Source organism: Xenopus laevis, chromosome 2S (assembly GCF_017654675.1).
Source record: "Xenopus laevis strain J_2021 chromosome 2S, Xenopus_laevis_v10.1, whole genome shotgun sequence".
In the NCBI taxonomy this organism is placed as follows: Eukaryota; Metazoa; Chordata; class Amphibia; order Anura; family Pipidae; genus Xenopus; species Xenopus laevis.
Genome location: NC_054374.1, coordinates 36,654,444 through 36,670,231, shown reverse-complemented (window position 1 = coordinate 36,670,231; position 15,788 = coordinate 36,654,444). Strand labels below are relative to the sequence as shown.

General features: G+C 39.4%; 1 protein-coding gene across 2 annotated transcripts; it reads left to right on the top strand.

The window, feature by feature from the left end:
* Window positions 1-842: 842 nt before the first annotated feature.
* Window positions 843-15,580, top strand: crk.S (v-crk avian sarcoma virus CT10 oncogene homolog S homeolog). Of its 2 annotated transcripts, none has more exons than XM_018249093.2 (3): window positions 843-1,237; window positions 7,637-8,169; window positions 14,932-15,580. In XM_018249093.2, exons 1-3 carry the CDS (start codon window positions 1,018-1,020, stop codon window positions 15,067-15,069), a joined length of 891 nt encoding a protein of 296 aa, XP_018104582.1. In that variant the 5' UTR covers window positions 843-1,017; the 3' UTR covers window positions 15,070-15,580. The 2 variants fall into 2 exon arrangements, with proteins under 2 accessions (XP_018104582.1, XP_018104581.1); XM_018249092.2 differs by having other exon boundaries at window positions 845-1,237; window positions 7,634-8,169.
* Window positions 15,581-15,788: the final 208 nt, after the last annotated feature.

The window sequence follows — 15,788 nt, the reverse complement described above, 5'->3', positions numbered from 1 at the left end:
GGAAAAAAAAAGCCACAGAAATATGTTCGAACTTTCATAACCTTACAAATTTTGTAAAAGGAACATGGCAATTAGGGGGTGTGGCCACAAAAATGGGTGTGGTCAAAAAATCGCACTACCCACGGAAACTTTTTTGTCCTTTTTATTTCCAAAATCTTGGGAGGTATGCGTGGGGCCCAATAATTATCATCTAGTTACGCCACTACTTAGAAAGGTTCCCCCTGGTACGATTCTGACATCTACTCCCAAAACTCAAATGAAAACGCTGCTCTGGTTTACAGAAGTAGTAAATTGTTGGTGAGCAGTCCAATAGATGACAGAAAAGCGAATAAACCCGTTCGTTTCTCCTAGAAGCCAGACAATACTACCCATATCTCCCAACATTTTGGAAGTAAAAAGAGGGACAAAAAATGTTTTCGCACGTAGAACAGCAACATTTTCTGTGGCCACACCTCCTAATTACCATGTTGATTTTACAAAATTTGGCAGGTTACGAAAGTTTGAAAATAATTCAACTTAAACTAAACTGTATCTCAAAATTGTTAGAAAATATCTTATTTGCGCCTGTTGGCTAAAAAAGCCAATTAAGTGAGAAACTTTGTTTCTCTTACTGTCTGTTCAGGGGACTTCAGGGACAAATCAGGGACTGCGGGTTGAGCTGTCAAAAGAGGGACTGTCCCTTTAAAAACGGGACAGTTGGGAGGTATGTCATGTTTTCCGTGCCTTTCTCAAACACGAGGACGCACTAGTATCAGCGACATACCCAGATGAAGCATTTTAAAGTCAAAAATCCAAGCTAGTCAAAAAGAATCCGCCCCACGCACCCTATAGTCGCCGCTTCAATGACGCACTTCCGGAAGGTGAGGTCAGATCTTTCCTGTGCCGCCATTTCGGGATTGGTGAGGTCGGGATCGCTGGTGAGAAGAGCAGCGTCTGGTTTTGGGGCGGCGTCTTTTGCCGCCGTAACGTCGAGTACCGGGGCGCTAGGGAGAGGTCCGTAGGAGGAGGAGGAAAGCCATGGCGGGCAACTTCGACTCCGAGGACCGGGCGAGCTGGTACTGGGGCAAGCAGAACAGACAAGAGGCGGTGAATCTTCTGCAGGGCCAGCGGCACGGTGTGTTTTTAGTTCGGGACTCCACTACTATACCTGGTGACTACGTCTTGTCTGTCTCTGAGAACTCCAAGGTCTCCCACTATATCATCAACAGCGTCAGCAACAACCGACAGAGTGGGACTGGTGAGTAGAGCACAAGGCTTCATAGAGAGGCGAGCAGGGGGATTCATTTTACATTACATATGGTACAGTATTGGGGCTCGACGTGCAGCTGTCAGTCACTAATAACAGCAGCCGGAAGCTCAAGGCCTCGGAAATAGATTCATATACAAAAAGAACAAAACACCAGCACCGAGGGTCTTGTGTTTAAAGAAAAAAAACTTGTATTGTTACGTGATATGTAAAACCGACGCAATGTCGTACATATCCTGTTACGATATTACAAGTTATTGCTTCAAACACAAGACCCTTTATGCTGGTGTTTTGTTCTTTTTGTATATAGATATGTGTATAGATACATTGTGAGCATCTAGTGGGCCCTGTTCCTTTCTTTATACCAGGGGTGTCCAAGCTTTTGGCTCGCCGGGCCACATTGGAAAAAGATAAAATTGTCTGGGGCCACACGTGAAATACACGAACACGTTTAGTTTGTAAAAGTAAAGGAAATACACAGAAAAGAACTACAATGCCAGTTGGATAACCAGATGGAGCTATACACTGGAATATGGGACACCTGGATAATAAATAGAAGTATTATTATATTATTATTACTACTAACTGGGCAATGGGCAGACTCCCCCTCCCCCCTCCGCCTATTTCCTCGGGAACCAGATGTTTCAAACTGGGCCACATTCCTATGCATCCTGGGCCGCATGTGGCCCTCGGGCTGCATTTTGGGCACCTGGGCTTTATACCATTCTCCATGGAGTACTAACAATGGCCAATGTTTGTGGCACCCAATCAAAATTTTCCGTCCAGCCCGATCGATGAGCAGACCGATATCCAAGTCTTCTGCCGATATCCGTCTGCTTTTCTTTCTTTTTTTTTTTTTTTCAAATATCGTACGAAAATTTGTTTTGTATATTACCTGTGCGTTTATGGCCACTTTTAGGATGAGTCTCGCTGCCTTATTACCTCCAAGTTTAAGCTGGCCATAGACGCAAAGGTCCAATTGTACGATCGGACTTTCCCATCTTCCGACCTGCCACTAACCATTCCGATCAAATAAAGTAGAAAAGAAGAGATCAGCCGATGTTCTGCCCCTGACAGCAATCGTACGACAGTTATGTCCGACCAAAGCTAGTGACAGTCTCCCACTGAAAATCATATGATCAGCAATACATGCAGAGATATTACCCGCAGCCGACAGAAATCTTTTAACCTGTCCGATCGACCAAACGACCGGTGAAAAATGTCGGGACTCTCCACACACGGTCCGGAAATCGTACGAATCCTCGATTCGTACGATCTGATCTCAGCGTGTGTGGCCAGCTTTAGTTGGAATGTGTAATTACGTGATCCAGTGTTATTGAGTTGCACACACTTTCTGAGGATGACATTTTAATTCCTTCTTTCCACTTGTGTCTGATTTTTGTCATCTAGAACAAATTATCTCTGGTCTTCAAAGTGTGAACAAGGAGCTGAATGTAGCATGTTTGTCAACAGACTGGTTTATATCCCAATTATTCAGAAGCTTTTAAGCTTCATAGGAAATAATTGCGTTTGTGGTTTGCACGCCTGACCTCAAAGCATGTTTTCAACTTCCTTAAATGGGTTGTTCACCTTCCAAACACCTTTTCAGTTCAGTTTTTTCAGATTAACCAGAAATAGAGTTTTTTTCAATTGCTTTGCATTTTTAATTTTTTATCGTTCTTCCAAAATCTAAGTTTAAAGTTTAACGTTCGTGTCTCTGGTGTTTGAGTCTGGCAGCTCGGTAATTCATGTGCAGATTCTGAACTGTTACAATTTTGCAACATTTAGTTGATACATTTCTCAGCAGCATCTCTTGTGTATTAGCAACTATTGTATCATTATAACAGCTGCCTGTAACGAAACCCAGAGATTCTGCTTAGCAGGGAAAAATATAAGAAATGTATCAACTAAATGTATCATTTTAGAACAGTTACAGTCAGTGTGACCCCCCCCCAGAACTGTTTTAGAAGGTGAAAAATGAAACTTCAATATTAGAAAAAACAGTCACAAATAGAAAGTAATTAGAAAAAGGTTTTATTTCTAGTTAACAATCTGAAACCAACTGAAAAAAACATTGGAAGGTGAACAACACCGTTAAACAGGAACATAGGAATATCAGAGTTGATAGTATGTATGAAAAACCATCTATTCATAGTACAGCTATAGGACCTGTTATCCAGAATGCTCAGGACCTGGGGCTTTCTGGATAATGGATCTTTCTGTAATTTGGATATTCATACCTTAAGTCTACTAGAAAAACATTAAATAAACCCAATCTGTTGGTTTTCTTTCCATAAGGATTCATTATATCTTAGTTTGGATCAAGTACAAGGTACTGTTTTATTATTACTTAGAAAAAGGAAATCATTTTTAAAAATATGAATTATTTCATTATAATGGAGTCTATGGCAGGTGGCCATTCCGTAATTTGGAGCTTTCTCCAATAAAGATTAATTATATCTTAGTTTGGATCAAGTACAAGGTACTGTTTTAGTATTACAGAGAAAAAGGAAATCATTTGTAAAAAAATTGGATTATTTGCATAAAATGGTGTCTATGGGAGACGGCCTTTTTGTAATTCAGAGCTTTCCGGATAATTGGCTTCTGCAGAACTGATCTCATACCTGTACTGTGAATTAATTTAATTTAAAAAAAAACATGCTGTTCTGTGACTCAAACATTGGTTCCCCAAGATCTTCCTTTGCAACAAATTCCAAATAATATCTCTGTGTCAAATGCAGTTAAAATGTGATTATTAAACACACAGATGTATTGATTTGGCAGATCTTGTTTTTTTGAATCACTTTTGCCAGTTAGTTGTGTAGTTTGTTTTTTTTTCCTCTGATGGAAATAAAATGTAGGATGAGAAAATCCCCAGTTCTGCAGTTCCTTATTTTATGGGACAGTGCTGGTGGGAAAGTTTCTTTTAATCTGTTGAAATAAACTTTGATTTTACCATATGTGTGGGCCTTGGAGTGCTTGCCAGCAATTTTTGTTTGAAGAGCTGGTGGGAAGGCATCGTGACACTTCTATAGTCAATGTATCTGATCATTTAAAGGGCTACTGAATATATTGCAGTACACATCATTATAAATGCAAACATCCAAGTCTCAAAGTGTGCATTGCAAGGTTTGTGCTTTAAGAATGCAAAAATGAATGGTTCCTTTTGGCCCCTCTCAGGAAAAATTGTGCTGGTCAAAACTGACTTGCAATCTGGCTGCACTGCCTTGAGCCTTCCTCACGAGGAAACTTCAGACGACTTCGGAAATCGAAGCGCCACAAGTGCATTGGCGCTAGCGTTTTGTTATTATAGCAGGCGGCAGGCACTGCGAAAGCAGTTTGGGGAGATTGTCGCCCCGCAGAAGAGGTGATTAGTCGCCAGGCAACTAAATCTCCCTGAATCTGCCCGTGTGCTAGCTCCCTAAGTATATTCTGTAAATGTGTATCTGCTTATATAGGATATGTAGACAAGGTTTAATATTTGACCAATTGCTCTGTTAAGAGTTTTGTAAATAGCACATGACCATTCATATATAACCAGTCAAATGATATTAAATTTTCTAGCCGAAGAACATAAAATCGCTTATTTCATCCTTTGAAAATTTTTAAAAGGAACAAAAGAATTCGAACAAGTTGGCAGCGTATAATCCATTTATTACGTAGTCGTATAAAGCAGTGGCACGATAGAAACCATGACATTATACAATACTATAAAAAAAGTAGAAAAGAGAATGTTGTGCTAAGTATGCAAGGGAGTAGAGTAGGGAAACTATTTTAAGCCTAACATTGTTCCTGGTGGGGAAAATTAAGGTCTGTGATTGCCTATTTGGTAGTCCCTATGTGAACTGGCAGCCTACAGGGGGCTCTGTTTGGCATTACATCTGGTTTTATACAATGAAAATTGCCTGGAAATCAAAAATAAGCACCTGCTTTGTGGCCACTGAGAGCAACATCCATGAGGTTGTTGATGAACTTGTTGCTCGTGAGCCAATGGTTGGGGACCACTTCTATAAGTATGCAGATATATTATACTGATTGCAGGCAGGTGACTAAAGTGTTTTTGAGAATCAAATTTGTGTTGTGTCTCTTGATCCTTCTTGGGTAGTTTGTCTCACTGTGGGCAACTGCAGTATTAGTTAATAGTAAACTATTTTCTGCTATTTTTGCTAAATACCACTGGTACAACTAAGTGAGCCTTTCTAGTTGTGGTTAGGTATCTGGTTGTGATAGTTCTGTTAGCAAGGAAGGCATTTGTACTTTCTTTATAGGTGTGACTCTTGTGTGCTGTTTAAATTCGAGCAGAATCTGGCAGTCTGAAAGCGTAGGCAAATGCTGCAGGTCCTTCTAGCTGTGTAATTCTAATCACTGTGAACTGAATAAAGCTGAACAGTTAGTACATAGATTGAAGAAAAGATAGTTTGATTTGTCTAGCCACACAGATCGATAAATATTGTTGAGCTTTTCAATGAACCAGTGAACTGAATAAGCAGAGCTGGCAAAAGAATGAGGGAGCTGTGCTCTGATGTTCTTCTGGTTAGGAGAAAAAAAGAAACCTTTCTCAAATCTTTCCTTAGCAGAAGAACATCAGAGCAGCCTCTTTCTTTCTCCTGACAACTCCCTTGACTACTTTATGGTCAGAAATGAACCAGCAGGCGGCAATGTTGTAACAAAATGCATTCATGTTACCAGCACATGAATCCTCTAATATCTTGGAATTAAAATAAAATAAATGTACATTGCAAAAGTGCTTCGAATAGCACCCTCATCAATTTTACATAAACTTATTTTTAAAGGAGAAGAAAAGTCATCTTGCACTTGGGGGTGCCAAATGTTAGACACCCCCAAGTGATTGTATTGACTTACCTGAAACCCCGAGACGGTGCTCCTATCAGCAGAAACCTGCACCGGCCCAGGGTTATTCCAGTGAGCACCACTGAGCGATCCTCTTCCGGCTTCTTCTTTCTTAAAATTTCCCGGGGCAAAAGCATGCACAGTTGAACGAAATCGGAGACTTTTAAAAGTTCGGCTTTTCGTTCTACTGTGCATACGCAGCCACACGAAGAAAGAAGGAGCCCGAAGAGGATCGCTCTGTGGTACTCACTGGTATAACCTTGGGCCGGTGCAGTTTTCTGCTGATAGGAGCACCGGCCCGGGGTTTCAGGTAAGTAAATACAATCACTTGGGGGTGCCTTAACATTTGGCACCCCCAAGTGCAAGATGACTTTCCTTCTTCTTAAAGTTTATTTATGCTTAAAGTTGTATGGCTATACATGAACCTATAAAAGCTGTCCGCTTATTTGGTTCAGGTATGGATTCCTCTTGACAGCATGGCCAACTAATTTCTATTGAAATTGGGCAAGTAAATGATATACTAGAAAATCCATCAGATTAGGCTAGAAAGCAATCAGATCATCCTGGTTTGGCCCAGTGAATGTGTGACTGAATCAGATCAATAAACGCCTTGTTTGGCAAATGAGTGTATACCCAGCTTTATTTTTTAAATTTTTCAATCTATACTATTCAGGGAGATTAGTCGTCCCAAAGAAGAGGCGATTAGTTGCCGGGTGACTTAATCTCCCCCTATCTCCTGGTGTGACATTACCCTAAAAATGATCACAGTACTGTCTGTTAAGTACATAGGTATTATAATAGAAAGTACATAGGTACCGGTATGTTGTGTCTAAATCTACCTGCTTTACTATGACTGACCAAATCAAAATTTTAAAGGGCTATTAACTAAAAGAAATTGTTTTATATACTCTTGCCCTGCACTGGTTAAAAAAATTGTGTTAACAAAACTATTATTTATATAAATAAACTAACTGTAACGCCAAAAAATTAAAATATTTTAAAGTAATGAAAATATAAATGTAATGTTGTCCTGCTAAATCTGGTGTGTTTGCTTCAGGAGTGCCAATACTTTACTAATGAGAGATTTACTTTTAGTGATGATGTCCCATTATGATCTACATCCATAAAAGCATTAGTATTCTGTTCCATGGAAAATATTACTTAAATATTGACTTGTGATAAAATGTATATTGTTATATTTAAACAGCTATTTCTTATGTAACCTTAACGTTATAAATATCTGAATGAAAAACATGGAACGGATGAGTAATTTAGACAAGCTGTTAGTTGATAGTGTCTTGAGATCTACTGATCACCAGCTAACGGTCTACTGGTAGATCCCCATCTATCTTTTGGGCACCCTGGAAGCTGCATTGGGAGACCAATGTCTGGGTCAGGTTTTTCCCACTTTATTTTAGCAATCTGTTAAATGAAAGACCCAAATTAATATTTTTCATTTCTGCCATTAAGTTTACCCATCTAAAAATAAATATGTGCTGTTTTCTTGATCTGATTTTTTTTTTTCCCTTCTTCCAGCAGGAATGAGCCAGTCCCGATTCAGAATAGGTGACCAAGAGTTTGACTCATTACCATCTCTTTTGGAATTTTATAAGATACATTACCTAGACACTACCACTTTAATAGAACCCATTTCCAAGTCTAAGCAATCTGGTGTAATCCAAAGACAAGAAGAAGTTGAATACGTGCGAGCTCTCTTTGACTTTAATGGCAATGATGATGAAGATCTTCCATTTAAGAAAGGAGACATCCTGAGAATTCGCGAGAAGCCCGAGGAACAGTGGTGGAATGCGGAGGACAGCGATGGAAGACGGGGCATGATACCTGTGCCTTACGTCGAGAAGTACAGGCCTCCCTCTTCAGCAGGGTCAGCCCTGATTGGAGGTAACCAGGAAAATTCGCACCCGCAACCACTGGGTGGGCCGGAGCCAGGGCCCTATGCCCAGCCCAGTGTCAACACTCCGCTGCCTAACCTTCAGAATGGGCCCATTTTTGCCAGGGTTATCCAGAAGCGCGTCCCTAATGCCTACGACAAGACAGCCTTGGCTTTGGAGGTATATAATGGGCACAACATTAAAGGAAAATTCTTCCAAAGGCATTTCCTTTACAATACACACTTCTTTAGACCAAAGTCCTGTATATGCCAATGCAGGGAATAAAAGCTCCTATACAAGGCTGAAGTAGATAATACAATCATTTCTCTGTAAATGCCAATATGTTTAGCACAGGGGTGCCCAAACTTTTTGCAACGAGGGCCAGATTTGGTGAGGTGAAAATGTGTAGGGGCCGAACATTCAGCCCGACATTCTTTGAACCATTAACATAAAATTACAGGAATCATGTAGCAGTAATATTTGGGCACATTAGTGAAATGATCTGCCACTTGGTCTATACTGCTGCCTGTGTGCTGAAGGTGTTAGCAATAGACACGTACTGGCACATAGTGACGCCATACTACTTTAGTTTACTGTACTGGCACGTCAGGGCGTCTATTGACACCTTCAGCCCTAAAGAAGTATGAGAAAACAGCGCGTCTCTACGTGCCAGATCATTTCACTAATGTGCCTTAATATTACTGCTATGGGATTCCTGATCGCACTGTGCTGGGGGGCCCCATATTAATTTCATGATGGAGGCTGAGGGCCAGTGTAAACTTGAAAACGGGCCACACTTTGGACATGCCTGGTTTAGCATGTTCTGATACTTCCCCATGTGTTTTAAACCCAAGGTTTAAGGTAAAACATTTTTTAGCACATTTATGGCACTTTTTAAAAAAAATGATACTGCCTTATTAAAAAAACAAAGGCAAATAAATATGGATGCACCGAATCCAGGATTCAGTTTGGGATTCTGCCTTTTTCAGCAGGATTCGGATTCAGCCAAATCCTTCTGCCTGGCCAATCCGAATCCTAATTTGCATATGCAAAATTAGGGACGGGGAGGGAATCCCGTGACTTTCTGTAACATATGTAGTATATGCAAATTCGGGTTTGGTGTTCGGCTGGATCTTTCACTGGATTCGGGGGTTCGGCCAAATCCAAAATAGTGGATTCGGTGCATCCCTACAAATACATTTTCACTGTTATTAGGTATTCAAAACATAAAAGTATACATTTCCCCATGTGTAAAAAAAAAAAAACTTCCCCAGTAATAATTTGCAACCAAGATGATTTACAGCTAAACAAGTGACCAGTAAATGCTTCTGATAATTTGCTATAGGTGACTAGACTGCACCTTATATTACATGGCCATGTATTTAAGGTAGTTTTGAAAGAACAGTTCAGTATAAAAATAAAAACTGGGGAAATAGACTGTGCAAAATAAAAAATGTGTCTAATATAGTTAGTTCTAACAGAACACTACTTCCTACTTTGCAGCTCTCTTGGTTTCCACTCTCTCTTGGTTTCCACTGTTTCCAGGCAGTAACCAATCCATAACTTGAGGGTGGGGGGCACATGGGTCATAATTGGTGCTTTTGAATCTAAGCTGAATGCTGAGGATCAATCGCAAACTCACTGAACAGTTATGTCCCATGTGCCCCCCCTTAAAGTCGCTAACTCTGAGTTAGAGAGCTGCAAATCAGCAAGTAGAGTTCTGGCAAATTATGTTAGACATCCATTCACTCCTGCCTTTATTAATCACATTTTTGGTTAACTATGTTAGAAATATTTTTTATTTTGCACAGCCTATCCATTTAACCAGTTTTTATATTTACACTGAACTGTTTTTTTAAGACATTTTTTTCCTAGTGAATTCTCATTTTGTGCTTATTTCCACCCTTGGTTTTTAGAGCATGTCTTTTTTTCACACACATCCCTACGCCTCTATTTTCTATGTTGACTGATCAGCTTAAAGGTCAGTTTGGTTGAGATTTGGGGTGAATACTTAGTTGCTGTTTTAGGTGTTTTGGCTGCTCTGTAACTTGATCTTTAACCTTCATATTAGGGTTGCACACATTTTTCCAGAATCTAGCTGTAACTAGCCTTCAGGCTGTGCTACTCACCTCCTTCCCCCCCCCCCCAATTAAGACCCTTAACAGGGCCATAGACGTAGAGACCCCCCCTCTCTCCCCGATATGCTTTGTTAAACATCTTTGCAAGACTAAGACTGTGCACATGCTCAGTGTGGTCTGGGCTGCTTAGGGATCGTCATAAACAAAGCTGCTTGAGTTCTGCATGGTTGGGAAGTAAGGCGGGGCTCCCCCTGCTGTACATAAGTATGATTGTTTCCCTGCTCAGCAGTTAGGGACCATCGGGCAATTCCTATCCACAGCAGTAAATGAAGGGAGAATTTCACTGCATACAGTCAGGTTTCTTATAAAAACGGTACACATTTTTAAATTAAAGTATAGTGGAGATAGGTTTCTTTTTTTATTAAAGTAAAAATGGGATTTTATTTTTTTGCCTTTACATGCACTTTAAAGTTGGCCATACATGTTACAAAATACAAAAATGATAAGCTTTACTCTTAAAGGAAAACTATACCCCCCAAACAATGTAGGTCTCTATTAAAAGATACTGAGTAAAACAGCTCATGTGTAAAACCCTGCTTCATGTAAATGAACCATTTTCATAATAATATACTTTTTTAGTAGTATGTGCCATTGGGTAATCATAAATAGAAAATTGCCATTTTAAAAAATAAGGGCCACCCCCTGAGATCGTAAGATTCACTGTGCACACATACAAACCACATGTAAGGTCACATGAGCCAATTAACAGACAGAGTTATGTCTTTTGCTTCCTCACTTCTTCCTGTTACAGTTAGTGTTGTAGTATTTCTGGTCAGGTGATCTCTGAGGCAGCACAGATAGAGTCACGAAATGGTGGTTCAAGGCAAGAGATGTAAAAGGGCAATATTTATGTAAATATATATTCCAGTTTGGTAAGATTCTTTAATATGTCATTCAATTTGATATAAACTATCTGTTGCTTAAGTATTCATTTTGGGGGTATAGTTTTCCTTTAAGGTAGAGGAACTCTTAGTGAAAACTATACCCCCAAAATGAATATTTAAGCAACAGATAGTTTTATATCATATTAAATGGCATATTAAAGAATCTTATCAAACTGGAAAATATATTTAAATAAATATTGCCCTTTTACATCTCTTGCCTTGAACCACCATTTTGTGATGGTCTGTGTGCTGCCTCAGGGATCACCTGACCAGAAATACTACAACTCTAAGGGTTGGGGCATACGGGCAGATTCGGGAGGTTTTAGTTGCCAGGCGACAAATCTCCTCTTCTTGGCGGCGACTAATCTCCCTGATCTGCCTTCCACCAGCTAAAATGAAAATCATTCGCCCCCAGGCGATTTTCATTTTAGCTGGCGGAAAGCAGATTGAGGAGATTAGTCGCCGCGAAGAAGAGATTTGTCGCCTGGTTACTAATCTCCCTGAATCTGCCCGTGTGCCCAGACCCTAACTCTTAACAGGAACAAGTGTTGAAGCAAAACAGACCTCTGTCTGTTAATTGGCTCATGTGACCTAACAAGTATGGTTTGTTTGTGTGCACAGTGAATCATACGATCCCAGGGGGCGGCCCTTATTTTTTAAAATGACAATTTTCTATTTATGATTACCCAATGGCATATACTACTAGAAAAGGATATTATGAAAAGGGTTTATTAACATGAAGCAGGGCTTTACATATGAGCTGTTTTTTGCAATATATTTTTATAGAGAACTATTTTGTTTGGGGAGTATAGTTTTCCTTTAAGAGTAAAAGTAAAACTAGCTTTTACATTAAAGTCCAATTTATGGTGTTCTTTTTAAATATATAGGGCATGTCTTATCCCTTTTAAAACTGTGGCAAATTTTTCTGGATCCATTGCATACGTACTGCTTAGTTTATGAATGAAGTTTTCTTTTGCCCTTTGTGGCTGTTAATCTAGAGTTTGTGTATCTTAAAGAAAACTCATTATACACAACAAAGACTTGAACTGTAGGAAAGGAGGGTTTGTTTATACAGTGGTTTCTCAATGAACAACTGTTATCTTTAGATTTTGCTCACATGAGCAGTAAATAGAAAGTGACTGTGTAAAAAAATTCTGTTTTGGCCCTTTTTAGTACAAACAATCTATTTGTGGCTCAAACAAAAGGTAAAAAGTATGTCCCGCACAAGTCCTCTCCATTAAACTCATGTTGCACAAGGTGTATACTACCCCTTTAATAGAAGAACTATGATTCCCCATTCTTTTCCCTATTTTGTTCTGGGTCTTACCAGCAAACATCAGAGCACATGGACAAATTATATAAATAAAAATGAATGTACATGTGATCCAATGCTGATCATATTTCATACACTCAAAAAAGTCTTAAAATATGCAGTCTGCTTTCCACTAGCTGCATACAGGTGTAAAGACCTCCATACACGGGCCGATAAAAGCTGCCGACAGCTTATTGGCCATGTGTGGGCCCTCTGATGGGCTTTCCCCGATCGATATCTGTCAGAAAGTTGGCCAGATATCAATCGTGCAGGGTAAAAAAAATCGCGTTGGATCGCGCCCACGTCTGTTTGTTGATCCGACCGCCCGTATGGCCTCCATTCTGATAATAACGGATCAGCCTGATATTGCACACCTCAATGTGAGCATTTCAGGGATATATCTGCCAAACGAGTGGATCTCCCTGTGTATGGCCACCTTAAAGTGATACTGACACTAAAAATGTTCTTATTTTCAAAATATGAATATATTAAAAGTCACCTATAGGTCATGTTGATCTTTTTTCACGGATAGTTCTGTTTTTGTAAGTAATTGTTAGTTGAAGTTCTTAAACCTGACTGTTTTGCCTACCTGACTGTCCCATCTCAGTCTGTCAGAGTTTCTGATGCTAATGGGCTCCTGCTGCACAAATATGGCAGCCCCCTCATAGAGGAACATGGGGCATCAGACAGGTAAAAGCAAAAAATACTTAAATGGCAAAATTATAAATAGTATGCAAAGACAATATTATGATGGATATAAAAAAAGGTTATTTTCTGGTGTCCTTTTCTCTAAGTATTGCCATCAAGCAAAGATTCACATTTATCGCATGTTATCTACATTATCACACTGATGTCTGTTGGAAAGACAGAACATGTTAATGTAAAGAACATGCAATCATCATAGATCCATTTAATAAGTGTTTGATATTAATCTTTTTCTTATTTACTTTTGTTCTTTTGCATACTTTCTCAATAAGGGGTGCACGTTATTACATTTTGAGTGGTTCTAAGGCAGATCAAAATTTGAACTTTTTTCCTCTATTCAGTGCTTCCTGTATACAATGGGAGAGAGACATAATGGGGCTCATTCATCAACACTGGGCAAATTTGCCCATGGGCAGTTACCTATAGCAACCAATCAGCGATGAGCTTTTTAAAGCCAGCTGCAAGTAGAACAATGCATGCAGCATTTTGATTGGTTGTCATGGGTTACTGCCCAAGGGCAAATTTGCCCACTGTTGATAAATGACCCCCGATGAAATTATAAATGTATGGTCAAGGAAATCTAGATGAATTGTATTTGCTCTCACTTTTTGCTCCTGGAATAAGGCACATGGCCGTCAAGTCTAGACTATCCCTGGAGCTAGAGGAAAACAAAATGCCAAATTAGAAGTTTTGCACATTAAAGGCAAAATATACTTGCATAGAGGCTGAACCGAGGAACATACTGCTAAGTATAATGGTGTTTCTTTTAATAATGGTCAAATTTCCATTTCTAGAAAAATATTATGGCACAGAGTTGTCTTGGTGGGGACAAAATAATTACTTCTGAAAAGTTTTATATATGTTCATGATGTTCTAGATGTGTATATGTTCATAATCGTTTGTTTTGCACATTACCAGAAAATGTACTTCTCCATGTAACTATTGTTGTTAGGTTACTGGCACATGTGTCACCTGCAGCAGCCGAGAGTTAGTGTGTTCCCTGTACCAGTACCCTCAAAGGAGAAGGAAAGGCTAAAATTAAGTAAGCTTTATCAGAAAGGTCTATATAAATACACCAGTAAACCCTTAAAGTAATGCCGCTCAAAATCCTCTGTCAAAAGAAACACAACATTTCTTTAATTTTATTATGTATACATGGGCTTCTGTATCAGACGTCCTTTCATCTTAAACCTCCAGGGCTTGGGTTTGAGCATGCTCCATTTGCTCCTCCCCTCCCTCACTGCTGTAATCTGAGCCCAGAGCTATGAGCGAGCAAATACTCAGGCAGGAAGTGATGTCACAGCAAGCCAATATGGCAGTTGCTATCCTAAACAAGCAGAGACAGTGTCTATAGCTGTTTACTCAGGTATGGTAAAGCATTATAAAGAATAAAAATTGCGTTCTAGATTGCACTGTTGTGGATAATCTATTGGCAATAAACTGCCATGGTAGCGTTCCTTCTCATTTAATCCTCTCGTAATAATTGTCAGCCTGTCTTGATTTAGGGCAGGATTTCTAAATGTACACTCAGGTTTAGTGCACTTGTCTCACAATTATTGGAAGGTCAGTTAACTTTTTTTCTAAGGGGCTCAGTTACCGCACTGATACTTGGGGGGAGTTTGTTTTATTTTAGGGTTAGGGTAAGGGTTATTGCCTTTTTTTTTCATCTCTGACTAAGACACATCAAAACTGAACAGTGAAGTGAGAGAAAATTGAGACCTAAATCTGTAAAATATCAGAAAACTGTATGACAGTATCTTTTAAACAGGTTTGTATGCTTCTTCGATCTCTTTCCATTTTTGAATGTGTGAAGTAGTGCAAACCCAATGCTTGTAGCAGTTATGTATAAAGGATATTTTTTTTATTTTGTAATCATGCTATATTGGTTTCTTTCCCCCTATAGGTTGGTGATCTAGTAAAGGTAACAAAGATTAATGTGAGTGGCCAATGGGAAGGCGAGTGCAACGGGAAGCATGGTCATTTTCCATTTACACACGTGCGTCTGCTGGATCAACAGAACCCCGAGGAAGACTTCAGCTGAGTGTGGCTTGGATCCATTCCTGTGAGAAGCGAACAATCTTGCTCTGCCTCCCTCTATTTCTTCATCTGCCATTTAGACTGCCTTTAACAAATTTTGAGTAGTCATGCCCCAGAATCCCTCTTAATTGCAGTCGTCCTATAACTGAGATGTGGCAGAATCCTGGCTCAAGTCCTATAATAGGCAGATTGTAAAGGTTATGCTGAGGAAATGTAACATTCTAATGCAAAGAACTGCACAATTTATTGTAGCGAAGCATTTTATTGGAACAGGAGACACAAGTTTTCATCCTTCCCGTGTTCAAACAAGCAGTATCATCTAAAGATATATCATTGGACTCCACTTTTTTTTTTTTATCCTTTGTATTTACCAACTTTAATATGTCAATAGGTTAACACTGTATGGTATTAAATTAAGCATCCACTATGCTGTACAACCCATTCTTTTCTGATTAAGAAGCCAGTCATATCTTTTCACACAGTGGATTTATTGATTAAACTCCTTTTTGAAAGCAGGACGATCAAGGGGATTTGCCTATTGGTTTTAAAGTACTTTCCTTATTGAAATGGCAAGACATAATCTTCCAGTTAAAATTCTCCCATAAAAAAAATGGAGCTAAAATTGTCCACGGATCAAATGTTGTCCTTGATAGCTCCTGCTGCATGTTTAGCTATAAGCAGAAAGAATACATTTCAGTACAAGCTGCGACAAAAAAAAAACTG